The 20215-nt window shown below is 38.8% G+C and overlaps 1 protein-coding gene across 1 annotated transcript in view; it reads left to right on the top strand.

Moving 5' to 3' along the window:
• Nucleotides 1-16608, top strand: part of LOC132827335 (protein FAM216B) — a 32031-nt gene extending 15423 nt beyond the window's left edge. Inside the window, exons 4-7 of the mRNA XM_060843984.1 lie at nt 10174-10300; nt 10928-11102; nt 15259-15343; nt 16339-16608. Coding sequence (XP_060699967.1) covers nt 10174-10300; nt 10928-11102; nt 15259-15343; nt 16339-16389 — 438 coding nt within the window. The 3' untranslated portion in view covers nt 16390-16608. The remainder of the gene's footprint in view (nt 1-10173; nt 10301-10927; nt 11103-15258; nt 15344-16338) is intronic.
• Nucleotides 16609-20215: the final 3607 nt, after the last annotated feature.

Raw genomic sequence — 20215 nt, 5'->3', positions numbered from 1 at the left:
CGCTGGCTGTTCAGTAATAAAGTGTCTACCTTTGAACTGAAACTTGTGTCATCTGGAGTTAAGAGTCAACATTTGCACAAAAACAGGTATTTCTCAATCTTACAAGGACTAGTGATTGCTACCTTCCTATGACAAATAGCAAATTGTTCGCAGGAGCTTGTTACTGTATTATTCACAATCTTATGTTAATCGGAAAGGAGGTAGATAGTGGGATTTAGTATTGTTCTCATGTTGGTCTTCACATACCCTTGTTAATAGGTAAGGTAGTGTCTTAATAGGAATAGGAGGCAGTTAATAAGATTTATAACCAGGGCTGACGGTCTTTTTCAGGGAAACCAATATCTTTGCCCAGGGCTGGGAGCAAAATACACACGTATGACTCCAAATGATTTTGGCAGTTCAGAGGTAGCCAGCCACCTGCTGTAATTTCTGGTCTCAACCTGTCAAAAGGACAGGTACACAATCAAACATATAGTGAGTCACTCTAATAGGGGATCTTTAACCCTTGAATTCCTAATACTCCAAAACTCTATGGTAAGCCAGTAAAATAGATTTTTTTTTACATTTTGGGGTTCTCAAACTTCATAAATAGTTCAAGTTTATTTGAAATCAAAAGCGTTTGGAGTGCTGCTCAGGTGAAGTGATACAGGAGCAGCGCTCCAAAAGCTTGTTTTTTAAAATAAACCTGTTGGACTATAACCTGGTCACGTGACATCTAATCTTGAATTCAAAACTAGATTGTTATTTCCAGCTCTTAATCAACGTTTTGTAAAAGCATATTAAAAACAAAAAATGCTGGAAAAACTCAACAGGTCTGGCAGTATCTGTGAGAAAGAAGCAATGCTAAATGATCTGAAATCTTCTAACTCTTGTTCATTTCTCCCCATAAATGTTCCAGATCTGATGAGTATTCCCAGCAATTTCTATTCTTATTTCAGATTTCTAGCATCTGCCATATTATGGACCAGGCCAGACCCCTCAAAACATTTTAAGAAAGTAGCCCAGAACCTAACTTTTCTAGTTGTTTTAAGCATTGTAAGGTGAATATTCCAGGAGCATCGCAGCTGGTCAAACCACTATTTTAAACAAAACAATTTATTTACACACGAACAAAATAAAACCGAATTTAGAATAACATAAATTATCTGAAAACCCAGTTGACTCTATCGCAACTTAATGATGCTGTTGCAAATTCCTGCAAGATCCCCATAAACACCCCCTTGGCTAAAAAGGTAAAATCAAACATTGTCTGTGACATCTCTCCTGTAAGAACCTGAGTCAGCCAGAAAGCCTCTGTTGAATCCGGGAAACGTTTTTCCCAGCAGCTTGCTTTGACCAGCAGTTTCAAACAGACTGGCTTGCTAAAGCCAAGTCAAACCAAACCAAGCCAGAAAACACCCTGAACTGGGAGAACTGGCCACTCCCCTTTCATTGTACAAGTGTTATTTAAAAAAAAACATAAAAGCCTTATATAAAACTACAAAACAAGAAAAAACAAAATTACAAAAATAAATAAGAATAGGAATAGTCCATTCAACAAGAACACGTCTGATGAACTTAAACACCATTTTTGGCCACTATCCCCATGGACTCTGGTGATTTTAACATGTAAGAATAGACCACTGTAAAATGTCAGACTTCAAAACTTATTAGTTTAAAAATGCCATTGTTGCACCAAAATATCAGTTGACTGCGTCTTATGTTCAGTGGTTCATTAAAAGAATAAAGATGGTAGGCTTCTGCATTGGCTGACTGCCTATAACATTTTCAACTGTGATCTCCAGCATCTGCAGACCTCATTTTTTGCCTATAACTTATGTTTAACATTAAGGTATTGCAATTACCACTGAACTAGAAAACATAACAGTATTTCCAGAAAAGGCAGAGGAAAACCAGAAAGATTGAAATCAGTGAGAAAGCTGTATTATAAAGCACACTTCTGTTCTTCAGCCTTATTGACTTTTCTAAACTTGCAGAACAACTTCATCCATTTTAATGAGCTTACTTTTAACATGTGTAACTACACTTACCTAGCAACCCATGCAGCGCTATTTCTGTGAAAGTGCCAATCTTCAGCAATCTTGGTTAACAAAATAGAATCATTACTTTTGCCAAGTAACCTTGCTGTATTCGAAATGATTTGGACAATATTTTCTGATGACACCCAGTGCTACTTTGTCACTACGTAATGTAGCTTCTCCACAGTTGCTAAATTATTACATTATTTATTAAACATCTAGTACTGGATCAGCATAAATTTTCTACGAATAATATTGCATAAAATGAAACCATTGTGTTTGGTTCTTGTTGTAAATTCTGTTCCCTAGCTACCGATTCCATCCTTTTCCCTGGCAACTGAAATTAAATCTGACTCCTTGGAAACTTAGTGTCAAATTTGACCTTGAGATAACCTATATTCATAGTACACATCTATTCTTGTCTTCTTAATCTTGCCCCTCCCTCAACTAAATCACAGAATCATAGAGTTGCACAACACAGAAATAGATTTCTTGGCTCAATGTGCTTGATGACCGGTGTGGAGACAATCTATTAATAGTCCCACTTTGACCTGAAACCTTGCATGCTATGGCACTTCAAATGTTCTTCCAAGTACTTTTTAAATATTGTGATGGTTCCTGCCTCTAACATTAATTTAGGTGGTGAGTTCCAGATACCCACCACCATCTGAATAAAATAATCCTTCTTTCATTCTCAACAATCACTTACTAATTAGTATGATTGTCTGCCTAGGAAATTGTGTGTCACTGACCATGTGTTCTATGGTTCCTTGTGTAGCTGATGAGTCCAATTCTAGAGCTGCATCTCTACCAGACATTTGGTAGCTGTTTCCAGGAGGTGGAATTGGACCTTGGCCTTGAGATTGCTGGTATTTCTTTTTCCAATTCCTTTTCTGTCATTCATCTTACTGATGGGTTTCTCAAAGAATTGTATCTCTTCATACAGGAAGTTTCTCTAAATTGGTTTCTTCTGGATAAAGATCTCCAGAATTATGCATTTTTTGAGGAAAGCCTCAGGGAGTCTTTGAAATGTTTCCTTTGTCGTCTTCTCATTTGAGAGTTTTCCTTGGGCTAACTGGTTCCGATACTCACCATTCTCAAGGTAAAATAATTCTTCATTAAATCCCCTCTCAACCTCCTGCCCCTTGCCTTAAAACTTATGGCCTGTGCAAATTAACCTTTTTATTAATGAGAAAACATCTTCCTAACTGATTCTGGATAATCCAAGATGGAGGACAGGAAAAGTTTCTGGCTGTAACAGCTGCTCCTTTTTTGAGGTATTTTAGGTGCTAGAGGTGATTCCTCAAATTCCAGGAGCAGCAATTACTGTTTTATATGCTGTTGCATTTTTTCCCCCCAAAGTTCCAAAACAAAGTCAAAACAACAGTTTTAAAAGGGAGAAGAACAGACAAAGGAAGCACATGGTGAGGTCAGTGCAGGGGGGAGAGAGAGAGAGAGACACACACACACACACACACACACACACACAGAAAAAGAAACTGATACCACAGTGTACCTGCACAGTTACTGCCTTTGCTGTTTGAATTCATGTATCGCTGGACATCGGACTGTGTCTGGGAAAATTAACAAACAGTGAAATTCACAACTAATCTTGGAGGAACTGATTGGGCCAAGTTCACAGCACAGAATCAGATAAGTTCATTATTTTAAGTGGCCTACAGAAAGTCTGCAGTGAGTAGAGTGGGTTCTTTCTTGATGATATGTTTTTTTGAGATATGTCTCTTGATTAAACTTAAAATATAAACCATAACTATTAATCTAAACTGGGGAATTTGTTTTGTATAGGAATAAGACAGTTATTTTCTGGGTCTGTAGATGGTGAAGGAACAAAAATGGCCTTTAGTAGTGTGATATGTGCTTCTTGTCAGATGTGGGAACTTAAAGAGAGTTTAAAGGTTACTGCGGATTATATCTGCAATAAATGCTGTTGGTTGCAGATCTTATCAGACCAAATGGATCGGTTGGAGATACAGTGAGAAGCAATGAGAAATTTGCAGCAGCAACAATATTTGATGGATGGCAGTTATAGGAAGGGGGTGGAGGGGAAGTCTCAGATACAGTCATATAGATGGGTTAACTCCAGGAAAGGTAAGAGAGGTAGGCACCTAGTGCAGGTGTGTTCTGTGGCTATACCCATTTCAAACAGGTATTCTGTTTTGGAAAATGTAGGGGGTGAAGGATTCTCAGGGGAACATAGCACAAACAGCCAAGTTTTTGGTATTGAGACTGGCTCTAATGCAACCAGGGATACGTCAGGTTCTAAGAGATCAATTGTGTTGGGGGATTCTCTAGTCAGAGGTACAGACAGACGTTTCTGTGGCCAGCAGCGAAAAAACAATGGTGTATTGCTTCCCTGGTGCCAGGATCAAGGATGTCTCAGAGAGGGTGCAGAATGTTCAAGGGGGAGAGGGGCCAGCAAGAGGTCATTGTCCAAATTAGAACCAATGACATAAGAAGGGAAAAGGTTGAGATTCCGAAGGGTGATTGCAGAGAATTAGGCAGGAATTCTAAAAAAAAAAAGAGGTCCTTGAGAGTAGTAATATCTGGATTACTCCCAGTGCTACGAGCTAGTGAGGGCAGGAATTGGAAGATAGAGCAGATGAATGCATGGCTGAGGAGCTGGTGTATGGGAGAAGGATTCACATTTTTGGATCATTGGAATTTCTCTTTTGGGGTAGAAGTGACCTGTACAAGAAGGACGGATTGCACCTAACTTGGAAAGGGACTAATATACTGGCACAGAAATTTGTCAGAGCTGCTCAGGAGGATTTAAACTAGTAAGGAGGTGGGACCCAGGGAGCTAGTGAGGAAAGAGATCAATCTGAGACTGGGACAGGTGAGAACAGAAGAGAGTCAAACAGTCAGGGCAGGCATGGACAAAGTAGGACTAATAAATTAAACTGCATTTATTTCAATGCAAGGGGCCTAACAGGGAAGGCAGATGAACTCAGGGCATGGTTAGGAACATGGGACTGGGATATCATAGCAATTACGGAAACATGGGCAGGACTGGCAGCTTGATGTTCCAGAATACAAATGCTACAGGAAGGATAGAAAGGGAGGCAAGAGAGAGGGGGAGTGGCCTTTTTGATCAGGGATAGCGTTACAGCTGTGCTGAGGGAGGATATTCCTGGAAATACATCCAGGGAAGTTATTTGGGTGGAACTGAGAAATAAGAAAGGGATGATCACCGTATTGGAATTGTATTATAGACCCCCTAATTGTCAGAGGGAAATTGAGAAACAAACTTGTAAGGAGATCTCTGCTAGCTGTAAGAATAATAGGGTGATTATGGTAGGGGATTTTAACTTTCCAGACATAGATTGGGACTGCCATTGTGTTAAGGGTTTAGATGGAGAGGAATTTGTTAAGTGTGTACAAGAAAATGTGCTGATTCAGTATGTGATGTACCTACTAGAGAAGGTGCAAAACTTGACCAACTCTTGGGAAATAAGGCTGGGCAGGTGACTGAGGTGTCAGTGGGGGAGCACTTTGGGGCCAGCAACCATAATTCTATTAGATTTAAAATAGTGATGGAAAAGGATAGACCAGATCTAAAAGTTGAAGTTCTAAATTGGAGAGAGGAAAATCAGGAGGGCAAAAAGGAGACATGAGGTAGCTTTGACAAATATAATTAAGGAGAATTCAAAGGGTTTTTATAAATATATTAAGGACAAACAGGCAACTAGGGAGAGACTAGGGCCCCTCAAAGGTCAGCAAGGCAGCCTTTGTGTGGAGCCGCAGAAAATGGGAGAGATACTAAACGAGAATTTTGCATCAGTATTTATTGTGGAAAAGGATATGGAAGATATAGAATGTAGGGAAATAGAAGGTGACACCTTGCAAAATGTCCATATTACAGAGGAGAAAGTGCTGGATGTCTTGAAATCCCCAGGACCTGATCAGGTGTATCCTAGAACTCTGTGGAAAGCTAGAGAAATGATTGCTGGGCCTCTTGCTGAGATATTTGTATCATCGATAGTCACAGGTGAGGTGCCGGATGATTGGAGGTTGGCTAACATGGTGCCACTGTTTAAGAAGGGTAGTAAGGACAAGCCAGGAAACTATAGACCAGTGAGCCTGACCTCAGTGGTGGGCAAGTTGTTGGAGGGAATCCTGAGGGACAGGATGTACATGTATTTTGAAAGGCAAGGACAGATCGGGGTAGTCAACATGGCTTTGTGCATGGGAAATCATGTCTCATAAACTTTGAGTTTTTCAAAGAAGCAACAAAGAGGATTGATGAGGGCAGAGTGGTAGATGTGATCTGTACGGACTTCAGTAAGGCGTTCGACAAGGTTCCCCTTGGGACACTGGTCAGCAAGGTTAGATCTCATGGAATACAGGGAGAACTAGCCATTTGGATACAGAACTGGCTCAAAGGGTGGTGTGGTGGAGAGTTGTTTTTCAGACTGGAGGCCTGTGACCAATGGAGTGCCACAAGGATCGGTGCTGAATCCTCTACTTTTTGTCATTTACATAAATGATTTGGATGTGAGCATAAGAGGTACAGTTAGTAAGTTTGCAGATGACACCAAAATTGGAGGTGTAGTGTACAGCGAAGAAGGTTACCTCAGATTACAACGGGATCTCGACCAGATGAACCAATGGGCTGAAAAGTGGCAGATGGAGTTTCATTCAGATAAACGCAAGGTGCTGCATTTTTGGGAAAGCAAATCTTAGCAAGACTTATACACTTAATGGTAAGGTCCTAGGGAGTGTTGCTGAACAGAGACCTTGGAGTGCAGGTTCATAGCTCCTTGAACATGGAGTCGCAGGTAGAGAGGATAGTGAAGAAGGCGTTTGGTATGCTTTCCTTTATTGGTCAGAGTATTGAATAGAGGAGTTGAGAGGTCATGTTCCGGCTGTACAGGACATTGGTTAGGCCACTATTGGAATATTGCATGCAATTCTGGTCTCCTTCCTATCGGAAAGATGTTGTGAAACTTGAAAGGGTTCAGAAAAGATATACAAGGATGTTGCCAGGGTTAGAGGATTTGAGCTGTAGGGAGAGGCTGAGACTCCCTGGAGCATCAGAAGCTGAGGGGTGACCTTATAGATGATGATAAAATCATGAGGGTCATGGATAGGATAAATAGACAAAGTCTCTTCCCTGGTGTCGGGGAGTCTAGAACCAGAGGGCATAGGTTTAGGGTAAGGGGGAAAGATATAAAAGAGACTTAAGGAGCAACTTTTTCACGCAGAGGGTGGTACGTGTATGGATAAGCTGCCAGAGGAAGTGGTGGGAGGCTGGTACAATTGCAACATTTAAGAAGCATTTGGATGGGTATATTATTAGGAAGGATTTGAAGGGAGATGGGCTAGGTGCTGGCAAGTGGGACTAGATTGGGTTGGGAAATCTAATCAGCGTGGATAGGTTGGACTGAAGAGTCTGTTTCCTTGCTGTACATCTCTAGGACTCTAAAACCATCCTATCTATGCTCCTTTACAGTTTTGTAGATCTCAACCATGTCCTCTCTTGGTCTTCTCTGCTTGAAGGAAGCCAACCCCAGCCTATCTAGTCTCTCTTCATAGCCACAACACTGCAGCCCAGGCAACACCCTGGAAAATCTCCTCTGCATCCTTTCTCATACTTGCTTAATGTCAACTTTCTCATTGCACAATTGATTGGTTTTCCAAATTCAATTCTCTGGAAACTTACCCAAAACTCTGGTATCCTGCCCTCACTCACATTAAGCTGTATTTACTTATTATCCCTGTATCTATATATCTCCATTAGTTCCCAATCAGTCAACCAATATTTTGATTTTAAAATGCTCATTATTGTTTTTAAACTCTTCTTGGCCTCATCCCTTTTCTTTCTAACCAACTCTTGCTCAGCAATCCTCAGAAGTATTTGTTAATCTAATTATGGCTTCTTGTGCACTCTGATTTTAAATCCATCACAATCGATGGCCAGGATTTAAGTTGTCTCGGCGTAAGATCAGGCATTTCCTCCTTGTGCCTCTCTGATATGCTTTCCACCAGAACACCTGTGCTTTGGCAAAGACTCTGAGCATCAGATCTATTATCTTTTATTGTGGTCTTGTTATATATTTTGTTTTGTGCATTGGAACACTACAGAAATACAATTTCTATTATTTAATGGCAAATAAGATGTATTATCCAATATTTAAAAATATTAGTGTGTTTAGAGAAATAATTTAATAGCTGCAGCAAAGTCAAAGTCAATGAGTTGCACTTTTTGCAGAAATTCATTTAAAAATGTCAACCTTGATTCAATAGTAACACTCTCTCTCCTGGATTAACTCATTGTTCTGCAGAATGGGAGGCACAGTGGCACAGTGGTTAGCACTGCTGCCTCACAGCGCCTGTAGACCCGGGTTCAATTCCCGACTCAGGCGACTGACTGTGTGGAGTTTGCACGTTCTCCCCGTGTCTGCGTGGGTTTCCTCCGGGTGCTCCGGTTTCCTCCCACAGTCCAAAGATGTGCGGGTCAGGTGAATTGGCTAAGCTAAATTGCCCGTAGTGTTAGGTAAGGGGTAAATGCAGGGGTATGGGTGGGTTGCGCTTCGGCGGGTCGGTGTGGACTTGTTGGACCGAAGGGCCTGTTTCCACACTGTAAATCTAAATTAAATAATCTCCATTGACACTTCATTGCAGTGTAGAGAGAGTGCTATGTTGTGGGGATGGGAATGGGGAGGGATATGGGTGCGTGTGTATATTTTTTTATGTATATATGATCTTGAGTGAAATATTAAATCCTACCCCAGCTTGCTTGGCCAGGTATGCATAAAACGAATCCATGGCACAATTCAAAAATGAATGAGGAGCTGGTTTGTCAAAAGATCTCCCCAAACTAACTCCACAAATATAGTTTAATTGATCCTTACACTTATTGTTACCTATTTGATCTACTTGTCAATTAATTTATGCTAATATGTATACAAAGTAGTTAAGGATGTCCTAAGAATGTAACATGTTACATACATGCAAGCTCTTTACATATTTTAATTTTGTTTTTGTTATACAATTTACATTTGCTTGAAAGTAGTGGATATTTGTATTTATGGTGTCTTGGCCTACCCTTCTTGAAATCTTTTATTCAGGTACTCCTGTAGAGTAGTTATTTGAATAGGTCCTGAGATCAATTGGAAACTTGGTGTTGGAAATTTACTTTGATTAGCAGCTGTTTAGCTCCAGTTTGTTAGCTCATCAACCCCAGGCAATATCATACCTTTTTCTTCCAAATTTGGAGGTTTTCGTTTAAAAAGAATTGCTCAGCTGATGATCCTTTTGGAGCCAAGTACAGTATCAGGAATGTGGCAGGTATTCAAAAGTTTTGTATGAATTCATGAACTTCCTGTGGCCTTGAACTAAGTGAAAAAAAAAATCAATACTTCATTTTGTAGCCGGCTGAGGGATTATAATCTCACCTCTGAAGTAAATGGGAATAACAGATATTTTCCATTGTTATTTACGTACTGGAGGCTGACCAATCTTTTTGTTCAAGGATTTTATACATCTATATAATGTTCTACTTTTAAAATTTATTCTTATTTTCTACCAAGTATTTTGTTTCATTTTTTATTTGGTGCACTTCAAGTTGTACCAACACTACAATCCTGGAAACAATAAATGTTTTGTAGTTTGATTTTTTTTTCTGCGCTCTGACTGGGAAACTGCTAATGATAAGAGCTTGCAATCTAAGCTGATGTAGAAAAGTGCTGAGGAAGTGCAGTATTATTGAAAGAACAATCTTTCAGATGAGGTGTAATACCACATCTACATGCTTTAGTACCTTTAGTGAACAAAAAAAATTCCATATAATAGCAGGCAATTCTATTGGTCAACATGCTTCTGTCAACCATTACCATCAAAAATATATTAGTCATTCTTGCTGTTTGTTGCATCCTATTGTACAACAAAATCGTTTCACATTTATTTCACTAAATCATGAGCTTGAGGCAAAAGATGTAATACGTTGAGGGAAATTGTCCTTCTGTATACACTCACCAATACCTTTATCAAATGGACAAAACCTGTGAACCTGAATTGATCAATATTTGGGCAGTTAGGTTTTAATTCAAGATTGGTTAATTTGATGTACTTAAACATTACTGTTTTTTTAAAAAATAGTATGTTCAATGACCATTTAAACACTGTATTCTAGCATCCAGGCTTGAAAACAGGGCAGAAGCGCTATCTATATAGTATTGCTAACATCTACAGCACAGATCATATGCACAGGCTGCTGCAGAAACAATATTTAAGTATGTTGCAACATCGTACCCAGCTTGGTAAGTTCAAAATATTTAAGTATTTTATAATGATTAAAAGTTTCATGAATATAATGTCCAATATTTTATATCAAAGCTTGACCAAAATGAAAGCAAAATACTGTAGATACTAGGATCCGAAATAAAAGTAACAAAGTGCTGAAGAAACTCACCAGGTCTAGAGGCATCTGTGGAGAGAGAGAGAAACTAAATCAAATTTTGAGTCAGTTCTGATTCTTCTTCAGACCTTTTGTAGGCTAAAATTTGATTCAAGTTGAAAGAGAATGTAAGAAATATGGAAGACAAAGTTCGAAGAGGGAATAAAAGCAAATTCCAGTTTAAATAAGAGAAGACGACTAAGAAATACTTGAACTTAAATTTAGAATGTTCAATTTTGAAACATTTCCCCTTAAAAGGCTACAGACTAGGAAAATTATTTAACTATGTACATAGTTGCAGCTGATCTCTGAACTGCAACACTAGGAACAGTTATCAGCTATAGCGAAGTAATCAGGATACTTACACCAGAGTTTTACCCTTTAAATTGATTTGAAAAAAAAATGTGGAGCTATGATTAATAAAACTTCCCCATTTAATAATCTGACTGTCCTGTTTGTTCAATCATGTATTCTCATTTGTCCATACCAGGGTATATAACCCCACGTGAATTTCAGAAGTACACTGATTATCTCACAAAACAGTCCCACAAAGAAATCTGGAAGCAAAGCAGCAGGTCATCAACAGCTCCAAGCTCTAAGCCGTCACCAACTTTACAAGCTGGAAGACCACGTTTCCTCCCCATCATAGGGGACAGCAGCCGGAGGTTTATTTGTTTTACATTAATTTTCCTGCTTTATTCCCATCTCTCATTATCAAATCCAAGAATATTGCAGAATTAAAGATGGGTAGTTAATTTGTCATGAGTATTTATTTTACATAGTACTGGCCTGTTAGTTCAGATCCTGATTAAAGAATGCCCATTAAGTTGGGAGCATGAACGTTAATAGATTTCAGACCTGCCTTTGATAGTCTCAGAAACCAGCATGTCGGATTACTCAAAGGTAGTCTTAGTTTAAGTTCAGAAGTGCATCCCCACTGTCCAATATCATGTTAGATAATAAAACTCAAGATAGCATATTTCTTACATGTCCTTTTAGTGTTGACTGCTTAAGCTTTTCCAGAATATCAATGATATTTAATGCTATATTCCTGTGAGTATATCTATACTCACCATAACATTTGGTATACAAATTGCACGGGGCTAAAAGATCAGGTGACTGAGAAGGAATAAGTGGAGCTTCAGCCCTTACAACTATCCCCTGGTTCTGAGATTCTTGCAGTTTGCATAATGAGAATTTGAGCTGCGAAGTGTATGAGCAAACTACCCAGGCACTCAGTGCAGGGAGCCATTCAAGTATCAGTACTAAATAGGAATATTTTGGTGGTAGAGATAGTAGAATCAGGGAAATGAACAGTTCTGTACAACTTCAAGGAGGATCTAGAATGCTGCGCTGCCTGCCCAGCACCAGGGATCAGGATTAGAGAGGAACTCAGTGGAAGGGGGAAGATCCAGTTATTCTTGGCACATATGGGTACCAATGACATAAAATGAGATTAGGAAAGAGGTTCCACTAGGGGAATTATGATCAGATAGAAACTAAATTTGAAAGTAGAGCTCTCTGTTAGTAATAATCACAAGATGACATGAGCTGCAATTTGTTATTGGATAAATAAGGTGTGGGAAATGAAGTATGAGGCTTAAGGACTGGTGTGGGAGAAGTGGATTTTGATTCATAGAACATTAGTAGCTGTACTAGGGAAAATTGGCAGCTGTACTGTTGAAATGGGTTTCACGTGAACGGTGCTCTAGCAAAATCACAACTTTGGCAGTTAGAGACTGCTTTAAACAGAAGAGTGGGGGAAGGGGGTCATGAGAGAGATGTGGTCAATGAAGTATGGAAATAGGGAAGTTTTGATTATAAACAGTTTAAGATTAATTGCTCAATACAATTGGATGATTCTATGATACCTGCTGGTTCGAGTTTTCAAAGAAATCAATTGGGAAATTTGATTACTTGATTTCCTCTTTTTAAAAATCCATTTCTATTTGGTACTTTGCATAGTTCTTGATGCTATTTGTTCACTAGAAATGTTACCAGGTAACTTTTTAAAGAACATTTTTTAATGAGAGCGGACTGTTGCTGGCAAGGCCAGCATTCTTTGGCCATTACTAATTGTCCTAGGGAGTGGTCATAAGCTGCCTTCCTGAAGCACTGCTTTCCATTTGGTGTAGATGCACTCTGCTGTTCAGACAGAGCCTTCGAGTTTGATCCAAGAATGGTGAAGTTACTAAACCAGAGTTCGAAACTAATGTCCTGGGACAAGAGTTCAAAAAAAAAACACCAGGACAGATAGTGAAATTGGAATTCAATAAAAATCTAAAATGCAGAGCTTGTCTAATAGCAACCATGTAACCATTGCTAATTGTTGTAAATGCCCAACTGGTTTACTAATACCCTTCTAGAGAGAAGGAAGCTGCCATCCTAACTCAGTCTGACCATGGTATGATTCAGTCCTTCAGGAAGATGGTTGACTAAACTGTCCTCTGACATTGTCTAGCAAACCATTAGTTCAAGGACAAGTAGTGAATGGGTAATAAATGCTGTCCAGTCAGTGATGTCTGCTTCCACAATAAAATAATAAGCTATTAATAGGCCTGAACATAGGTAATAATTGCATAAGTATTTCTACTTCTGACTTAATGATAGAAGTTTGAGGTGATGCATTTTGGGAGGTTAAATGCAAGGACAGCACTTTTAGGAGCATTGATATACAAAGGAATCTTGGGCTGTCAGCTCCCTGAAAGTGGCAACTCAAGTGGATAATGTAGCTTAAGAGATGTGTGAGGAATGGATTTACATAAATGGGGTAGATGCTTGGAACAGATTGCTAATGTTTTTGCTTCTACTACCTGCCTTAGCACAGTTTAAGATGCAATCAGACAGACAGAGGAGAGATTCTGACCACATGGAGGCAGACGGGATTAGTTTAAAATACCATCGTGATCAGGACAGACATTGTGGGCTGAAGGGCTATTCCTGTCCTGTTCTAATGTTTTATGTACATAGTATACCAGGGTAGTGATTTGGATAATGACGATCAGAATGTGGAAGGAAGGGATACAATACAAGTGTAACAGTGTACTAGCAAATAAAACAGATATTGAAAAACATTTACAGTTAAAGGCTCTATATACTTGACTCATACAACATTCATAACAAAATGGATAAATTGTTAGCACGGTTAGAAATAAACATGTACAGCTTGGCTGGTACTTGAAGAGTTCTTGACATTTAAAAAACAAGTAGTGTCTAGGAAAATATTAACTGAAGTCTTTAGTACAATACAGGGAGATGACTTTACATTGTACTAATTACTTTTTCAAGCTAGAGTTATTTTGGATGGAGAAAAGTGTGACTTTACTTTATGGACTCCCTAACAGTAGTCACACTATAGGACAGAAGAAATGCATTAGTACACTTCTAATTAGATACTTCATAACTCTCAAAGTTTCATCCAAGTGAAAAAAGGACCAAGTTGGCAGCATAATTTTGGCTAAATGAGGAAGATAAGGAAACTATCAAATTTGAACGATTTTACAAAATCTATAGCTAGGTCATAAAATTGGTAATCTTTTAAAAATCAAAAGGAAAAAGGTACAGTATGAAAGTTGGCTAATATATAAACCAGGTAATAAGAGTTTCTATAGGTATTTAAAGAGGAAAATAGAAACTAAAAGTTACTGTTGATTTTCTAGAGTGGGAATTGATAAAGGAAATTGATAAACGTGTTGACAGGACTTCACTGTGGAACTTAAATTTCTCTAAGATGCAATTCAAATCAGGAGGTGAATGAGTATTAAAACTATCAGGGAAAAATGGTGGGGAAAGCCAAAATACTTAAAGGCTGACAAGATGGCCTACATCTTGGGTGTTTAAAAGAAGTGGCTCCAGAAATAGCAATACAAACAGATTTTATGCAACTGAATTTTTTCCTTAATGCCCATTATTATGATAGGTAGCTCATTACCACATCACCTACCATGCTTCTTTCTTGAAAGAACATTTTAAACTACCACATTTAAACATGATATTCCCAAATAATTTCCACATCGGGGAGAGAAAAAAAAACAATTCTCTCAAACTTATGGTAAAATCTGTCAATGGTCTATACCTATCCCCTATTAAGCTATGATTTGGAGATGCCAGTGTTGGACTGGGGTGTACAAAGTTAAAAATCACAACACCAGGTTATAGTCCAACAGGTTTAATTGGAAGCACACTAGCTTTCAGAGCGACGCTCCTTCATCAGGTGGTAGTCTACTAAACCTCTACACTCAGTAATGGAAATACATTTTTAGGAAATGTAGCTTCTTCTACCATCTTATGCTTGGAAAACATAAAAAACAACTGATAAATCAGAGTTTAACTTAAAAAAATGACTGGATGCTTGAAACATATAGGTTCACGTTTGCACAGGTCGGTCAGTCAATCGCCAGAATGAATTTCTAAATGATCTAATTGCAAAACTTAGCGTTGTTTTTAAAAAAAAGTAGCCATTTGTCCCAATCGCTATTTGATAAATGCTAGAGTCCATCAGCATCCAAACACAACCCAAATAAATTGGTATACTAAAGAATCAAGTATTAAAAATCAGTGGGATTAGTTTTGGATTACTGCAAAGATCAGTATAGACTAAGTGTTATGGGAAGAGGCCATTTTGTTTGCAACAAAAACTCCCAGCTCGACGAACAGAACCACAACGAAGCGGTCTTTTAGCCTATGATACTGTCTTCACTTTGCCTATTTATAAAGGCAAGAATTGCCTACTTAACAATATAATTGTAACTAATAAGAGATGCAAAATAAACAAGTCTTTCTCATCAAAATTTAAAAACAACATTTTTCTGCTGCTTGCAGGTTACATTCTCGAGCTCCAAGCAAAGTAAACCTTAAGGCAAAGGGAGCCCAGGTTCAACTCAAGCAAAGTGAACAAATTCAAAAGGTGAGTAATATTTAGACAGAACACCTTTAGGCAAGGAAAGTTAAGATGAATTCAGCAGGTAAAAGAAGAGAATTCACTCAAATCTATAACACTGATTTTGTAGAAATCTCTAATCGTTGCTCAGGTATAATTGAAATTCAGCAAGATTTACAAAGGAGATGAGACTTGAAAACTCAAGTGATTTCTTGTGCAAGTGCCTTACAGATTTAATTGAATATAAACCAGCAGTGCTGCTTGAACAGATCATGGGGTTGACAAAATACCAGTTATTTGAAGATCTACAATTCTTGTAAAACAAGAGAGAGTGAAGCTCCAATAAATGAACAGACAGAGATAACAACGTTTTAATAATGTTGCTTTATACCTTGCTCATTGAAGTGAGCATTGGGGGTGGGGGGGATGGTGGTGCATAGAAAGACGACATGTTACAGAGCTAAGGCAGAAGCAATTCTCCAGAATGCTGAAGAAACTGAGTGCACCTATCATCCCAGGTTACTCATTACTTAAAATATTCTTCTAGTAATAGGTGGCTAGCAGGGGAACCATATCATTGGTTTAAAGTAATGGCCAGCAATTAGGATATCCACGCATTTTTACCTCTCACTTTTACCAAAATTTAATAAACTAGCTAAAAAGTTCAAAACATTGTTTGATGGAAAATGTCAGATTCTAATTTGACTTCAGCATCCCCCCCCCTCTACGGTTATCTTCCTACAGAGTTACTTTGCAACTAATAGGCAGCAGCAGAATCTCTCAAATGGGTAAAGCACAAACCAAGACAATCTAGTTAAGTTGCACATAAATCATGGCCGATATTAATGTCAAATTCACAGTTGAAAAAAATTGTGCTTACATTAAATTGTATTTAATATTTCAGCTTTAATATGCAGTTTCATATCGCAAGAATTTCAAAACTTAAGTTGCAATATTTCCTTAAGTGACAAACAGGATTAAGCACAACCAATTAATTCTATGAAGTTCCATTCCATTTCCAGATCAAATCAGAACAAGCTAAGCAAGAATCAAGGAAAGAAACAAAGAAATGAAGAAAATAGAATACCAGAGTTCTCAAAATATTACTTCAGAACTCTGCAGTCCTATTTTATTAGTGATAGCAGTTGTCTTAGAACATAAATTTGTAACATTTATAAAATAATTAATTTGGAATTCTTTCACAAATAAAACCAAGACCAAATAGTGCTGAAGCATGATAGGAATAAAATACTGATGTTATTTCTCAGTGTGCAAATTCAAATGTATTGATGACAAACAAATTGCTGTACATAAAACTACTGAAATACAATATTAAAAAAATATTCTGATGAAAGGACGTGAGCCTAAAAATGTTTTCTCTGGACAAATACTGCCTGAGCAGAGTATTTCAGCATTATTTTTATTTTACATTTCCAGTATTTTGTATGTTTAATTTTAAAAATATAATCTATGAATTCATAACATACATAGGCTTGGTTTCTATGTTTGTAGATGTGTAGCTACTTTGTTCCAAATGAGTTGTTCAGTCATAATCTCATTTTACCATAGGGTTTCTATGCAATTTATAAACAATTCATACTTCCTGCATTTTACTCCAAAGAAAGAATGAAAGCTGAAACTGCATTACAAGTTTGTCACTAAAATGCTCAACAAATGCCAGTTTCTACTAGATTTGCACTTTGATTTTGTTTGGTTAATTATGCACATTCACACACACAAAAAAAAAACAAGTGTTAACAATCCTGCATTATAGAGTCACAGATGTACAGCATGGGGAACAGACCCTTTGGACCAACCCGTCCATGCCAGATATCCCAACCTAATCTAGTCCCAACTGCCAGCACCCAACCCATATCCCTCCAAACCCTTCCTATTCATATACCTATCCAAATGCTTCTTAAATGTTGCAATTCTACCAGCCTTCCTCTGGCAGCTCATTCCATACACGTACCACACTGTGAAAAGTCTCTTTTATATCTTTCCCCTCTCACCCTAAACCGATGCCCTCTAGTTCTGGACTCCCCGACCCCAGGGAAAAGACTGTCTATTAACCCTATCCATGCCCCTCAAATTTTGTAAACTTCTATCAAGGTCACCCCCCAGCCTCCAACACTCCAGGGAAAACAGCTCTTCTTGAACGAAGATCAAAAAGTCCAACTAGGAGACAGGAGCAGTTAAGTGTTGAAACAATATATTTAAAAAAATGTTAAAGCAATTTGGGGCAGCACAGAGGCTAGCATGGCTGCCTTTCGCTCTCAGGACCCAGGTTTGATTCCACCCTTGGGTGACTGTGCAAACTCCAGACAGACAAACTCAGTATCTGCATGGGTTTCCTCTAAGTGCTCCAGTTTCCTCACACAGCCCAAAAGATGTGCAGGTTCAGTGGACTGGCCATGGGAAGTGTAGGGTTAAGAGGATGGGTCTAGGAGCATTAGGTTATTTTCCAGAGGTTTCACACACAAGATGCAATTCATACACACCAACTTCTGCAAACAGTTAAAAGTTTATTAAAGCTGGTACAAGCTGGTGACCCATCTGCCTCCCCTCACAGACGTGCAAGGTTGAATCAAAGTGAGGCCCTGAATAAAAAACCACATCCCCTTTAATGCAGGTCATTTGGTCATGCTCAGATACTCTGGCCACTCCTCCACAGTCACTGTCATTCAAGACAACCCCCAGTTACAAGTTACTCCAGGTACAGTGGCAGGGTGAGATCATCCTCTGAAATAATGCAAATGCTAATGCGCTAATCCTGGGGAATTGTTATGCAGCTGATTTCCTGACTCAGTAAATCCCCAAGATCGTGCAGGTGCTGCATATCTAGCTTCAAGGGATGGCCAGAAAGGGTTTCTGGATGGAAGGGATTGAATGATAGTTTAATTTGACAATAGCAGGGGAGTAGTAGCAAATAACTGTCTAAATGATGTGTGAATTACAATGCATTCTTTAATGATTGTTGTCCCCATCCAAAAACAGTGCTGTTCAACCCTTTAATGTCCAGAGAGATTAGATTAGACTTACAGTGTGGAAACAGGCCCTTCGGCCCAACAAGTCCACACCGACCCGCCGAAGCGAAACCCACCCATACCCCTACATTACCCCTTACCTAACACTATGGGCAATTTAGCATGGCCAATTCACCTGACCCGCACATCTTTGGACTGTGGGAGGAAACCGGAGCACCCGGAGGAAACCCATGCAGACACGGGGAGAACGTGCAAACTCCACACAGTCAGTCGCCTGAGTCGGGAATTGAACCCGGGTCTTCAGGCGCTGTGAGGCAGCAGTGCTAACCACTGTGCCACCGTGCCGCCCACGAATTATTCCCATTTAATCTTTTAACATTACAGGGAGGGTCAGTGTGGACTCAATAGTCAAATGACCAGTTTTCTCACTATGAGGATTCTATGAAGTTAGCATGTAATATATCCTGATAATTGGGCTGATTATCACATAACAGTTCCTAGGGAACATTTCCTCGATTTATGGCTTTTCAGTTAGCTTTTAAAAATTTGATTTAAGTAAGGTAGCTTGATTTGGACATTTCCCCATTTGGGCCTGCTGGTATGCTAGAGTCACTATCAAACTGAAAAATCACAAGGGGATTTATTTCATATTACCAAATGAATATTTACTGGAATATCTGAGCATTGCTTGAAACAAAGCACACTTTGTTAAAGCTTTGTTTAAATTTTAAACATGGCAGTTTGACACTGATTGATCCAGGCATTGCTCTGAGAAATTGAACAATTATTATTTTGGTCCCTTTTGTTGCATTGAAACAGGCACTTAATTAACCTGGAAGGATAAGGGATGTCAAACATTTTAGCAATAGATGAAGTTAGCTGACAAGCTGCTCTCATATTGTAGAAAATCAAGTGGTTTTGTTACTAAACTGGATGACTGCACAAAGCCAAAACTATGTCCCGCCTAACACAAATGTGCTAAATGAACTACAGTACAAATATGCTATGTAGCTGTACATACTATATATAGCTAATTTAAAAAGTGTTTTAGAGATTAAGTTGGTTAGAACAAAAATTAAAGATACCTTCCACATGCATAAAATTGCTTTAGAAAGTAAACAAAGGCACATCTTCCTCAAATGGCTCGGATTTTAAACGAGTGAGTTGCTAGACCATAGACATCTGAATAGCTAAAGGTATGTCCTGATCTCTGCCAAGATAGGAAGGAAGGGACTGAAAAGGTTAGCTATAGTCCTTTGTTGGATTCTGGGGTGCCTCAAAACCTGAAATTTTTCTAGCTTTTAAACTGTGTAGCATGATTTCATTTAAGAGCTATAACAGCAGTAACAAGTTTGGCGCGGGAAAACAAATGAGAAATGCAGATGTCACGTTTTTAGTGCCAAAGTACCCCATATTAGTGTTTTGTTTTTGAAAACAAAGCTTTTGTTCTTAGAAAAGAATGAAAACTAACCTTAATAAAGGGAGGTGGGCAAGGGGACAGTGGCCATCAGACATCATGGAGTAGTTGTCCAGGGCCATTGGGCAAAAGGGTTCAGAAAATTGATTGACATTGAGAAAATAATTTAGAAATACAATACAGCAATAAGTACTTGGGGCAGGAAGTGGGGGGGGGGGGGGGGGGAAGAGAATATTTTTGGGCAGTTCTCATTAAGCAGATCTTGTGGGCAGCAGTTCTCATTGGATAGACAGACAGCAGTCTTCATAGAGTGGCCCTCATCAAGCAGATGGGCAGTAGGGAAGAAGTCTCCAAAACCTCAGGGAGAATAGGATGCCCTCCCCACCAGTTAAAGACAACCAAAACATTCAGCACTGACCTCTGGTATCTACCAATGAACCATCCCCAATTGTATGGTTGATCATTTCTTTATCTTAAAAGAATGCATCAGATCTA

This window comes from Hemiscyllium ocellatum, chromosome 24, assembly GCF_020745735.1.
Source record: "Hemiscyllium ocellatum isolate sHemOce1 chromosome 24, sHemOce1.pat.X.cur, whole genome shotgun sequence".
NCBI lineage: Eukaryota > Metazoa > Chordata > Chondrichthyes > Orectolobiformes > Hemiscylliidae > Hemiscyllium > Hemiscyllium ocellatum.
The sequence above is the reverse complement of the archived record's forward strand: the minus strand, read 5'-3'. Positions and strand labels throughout refer to the sequence as shown.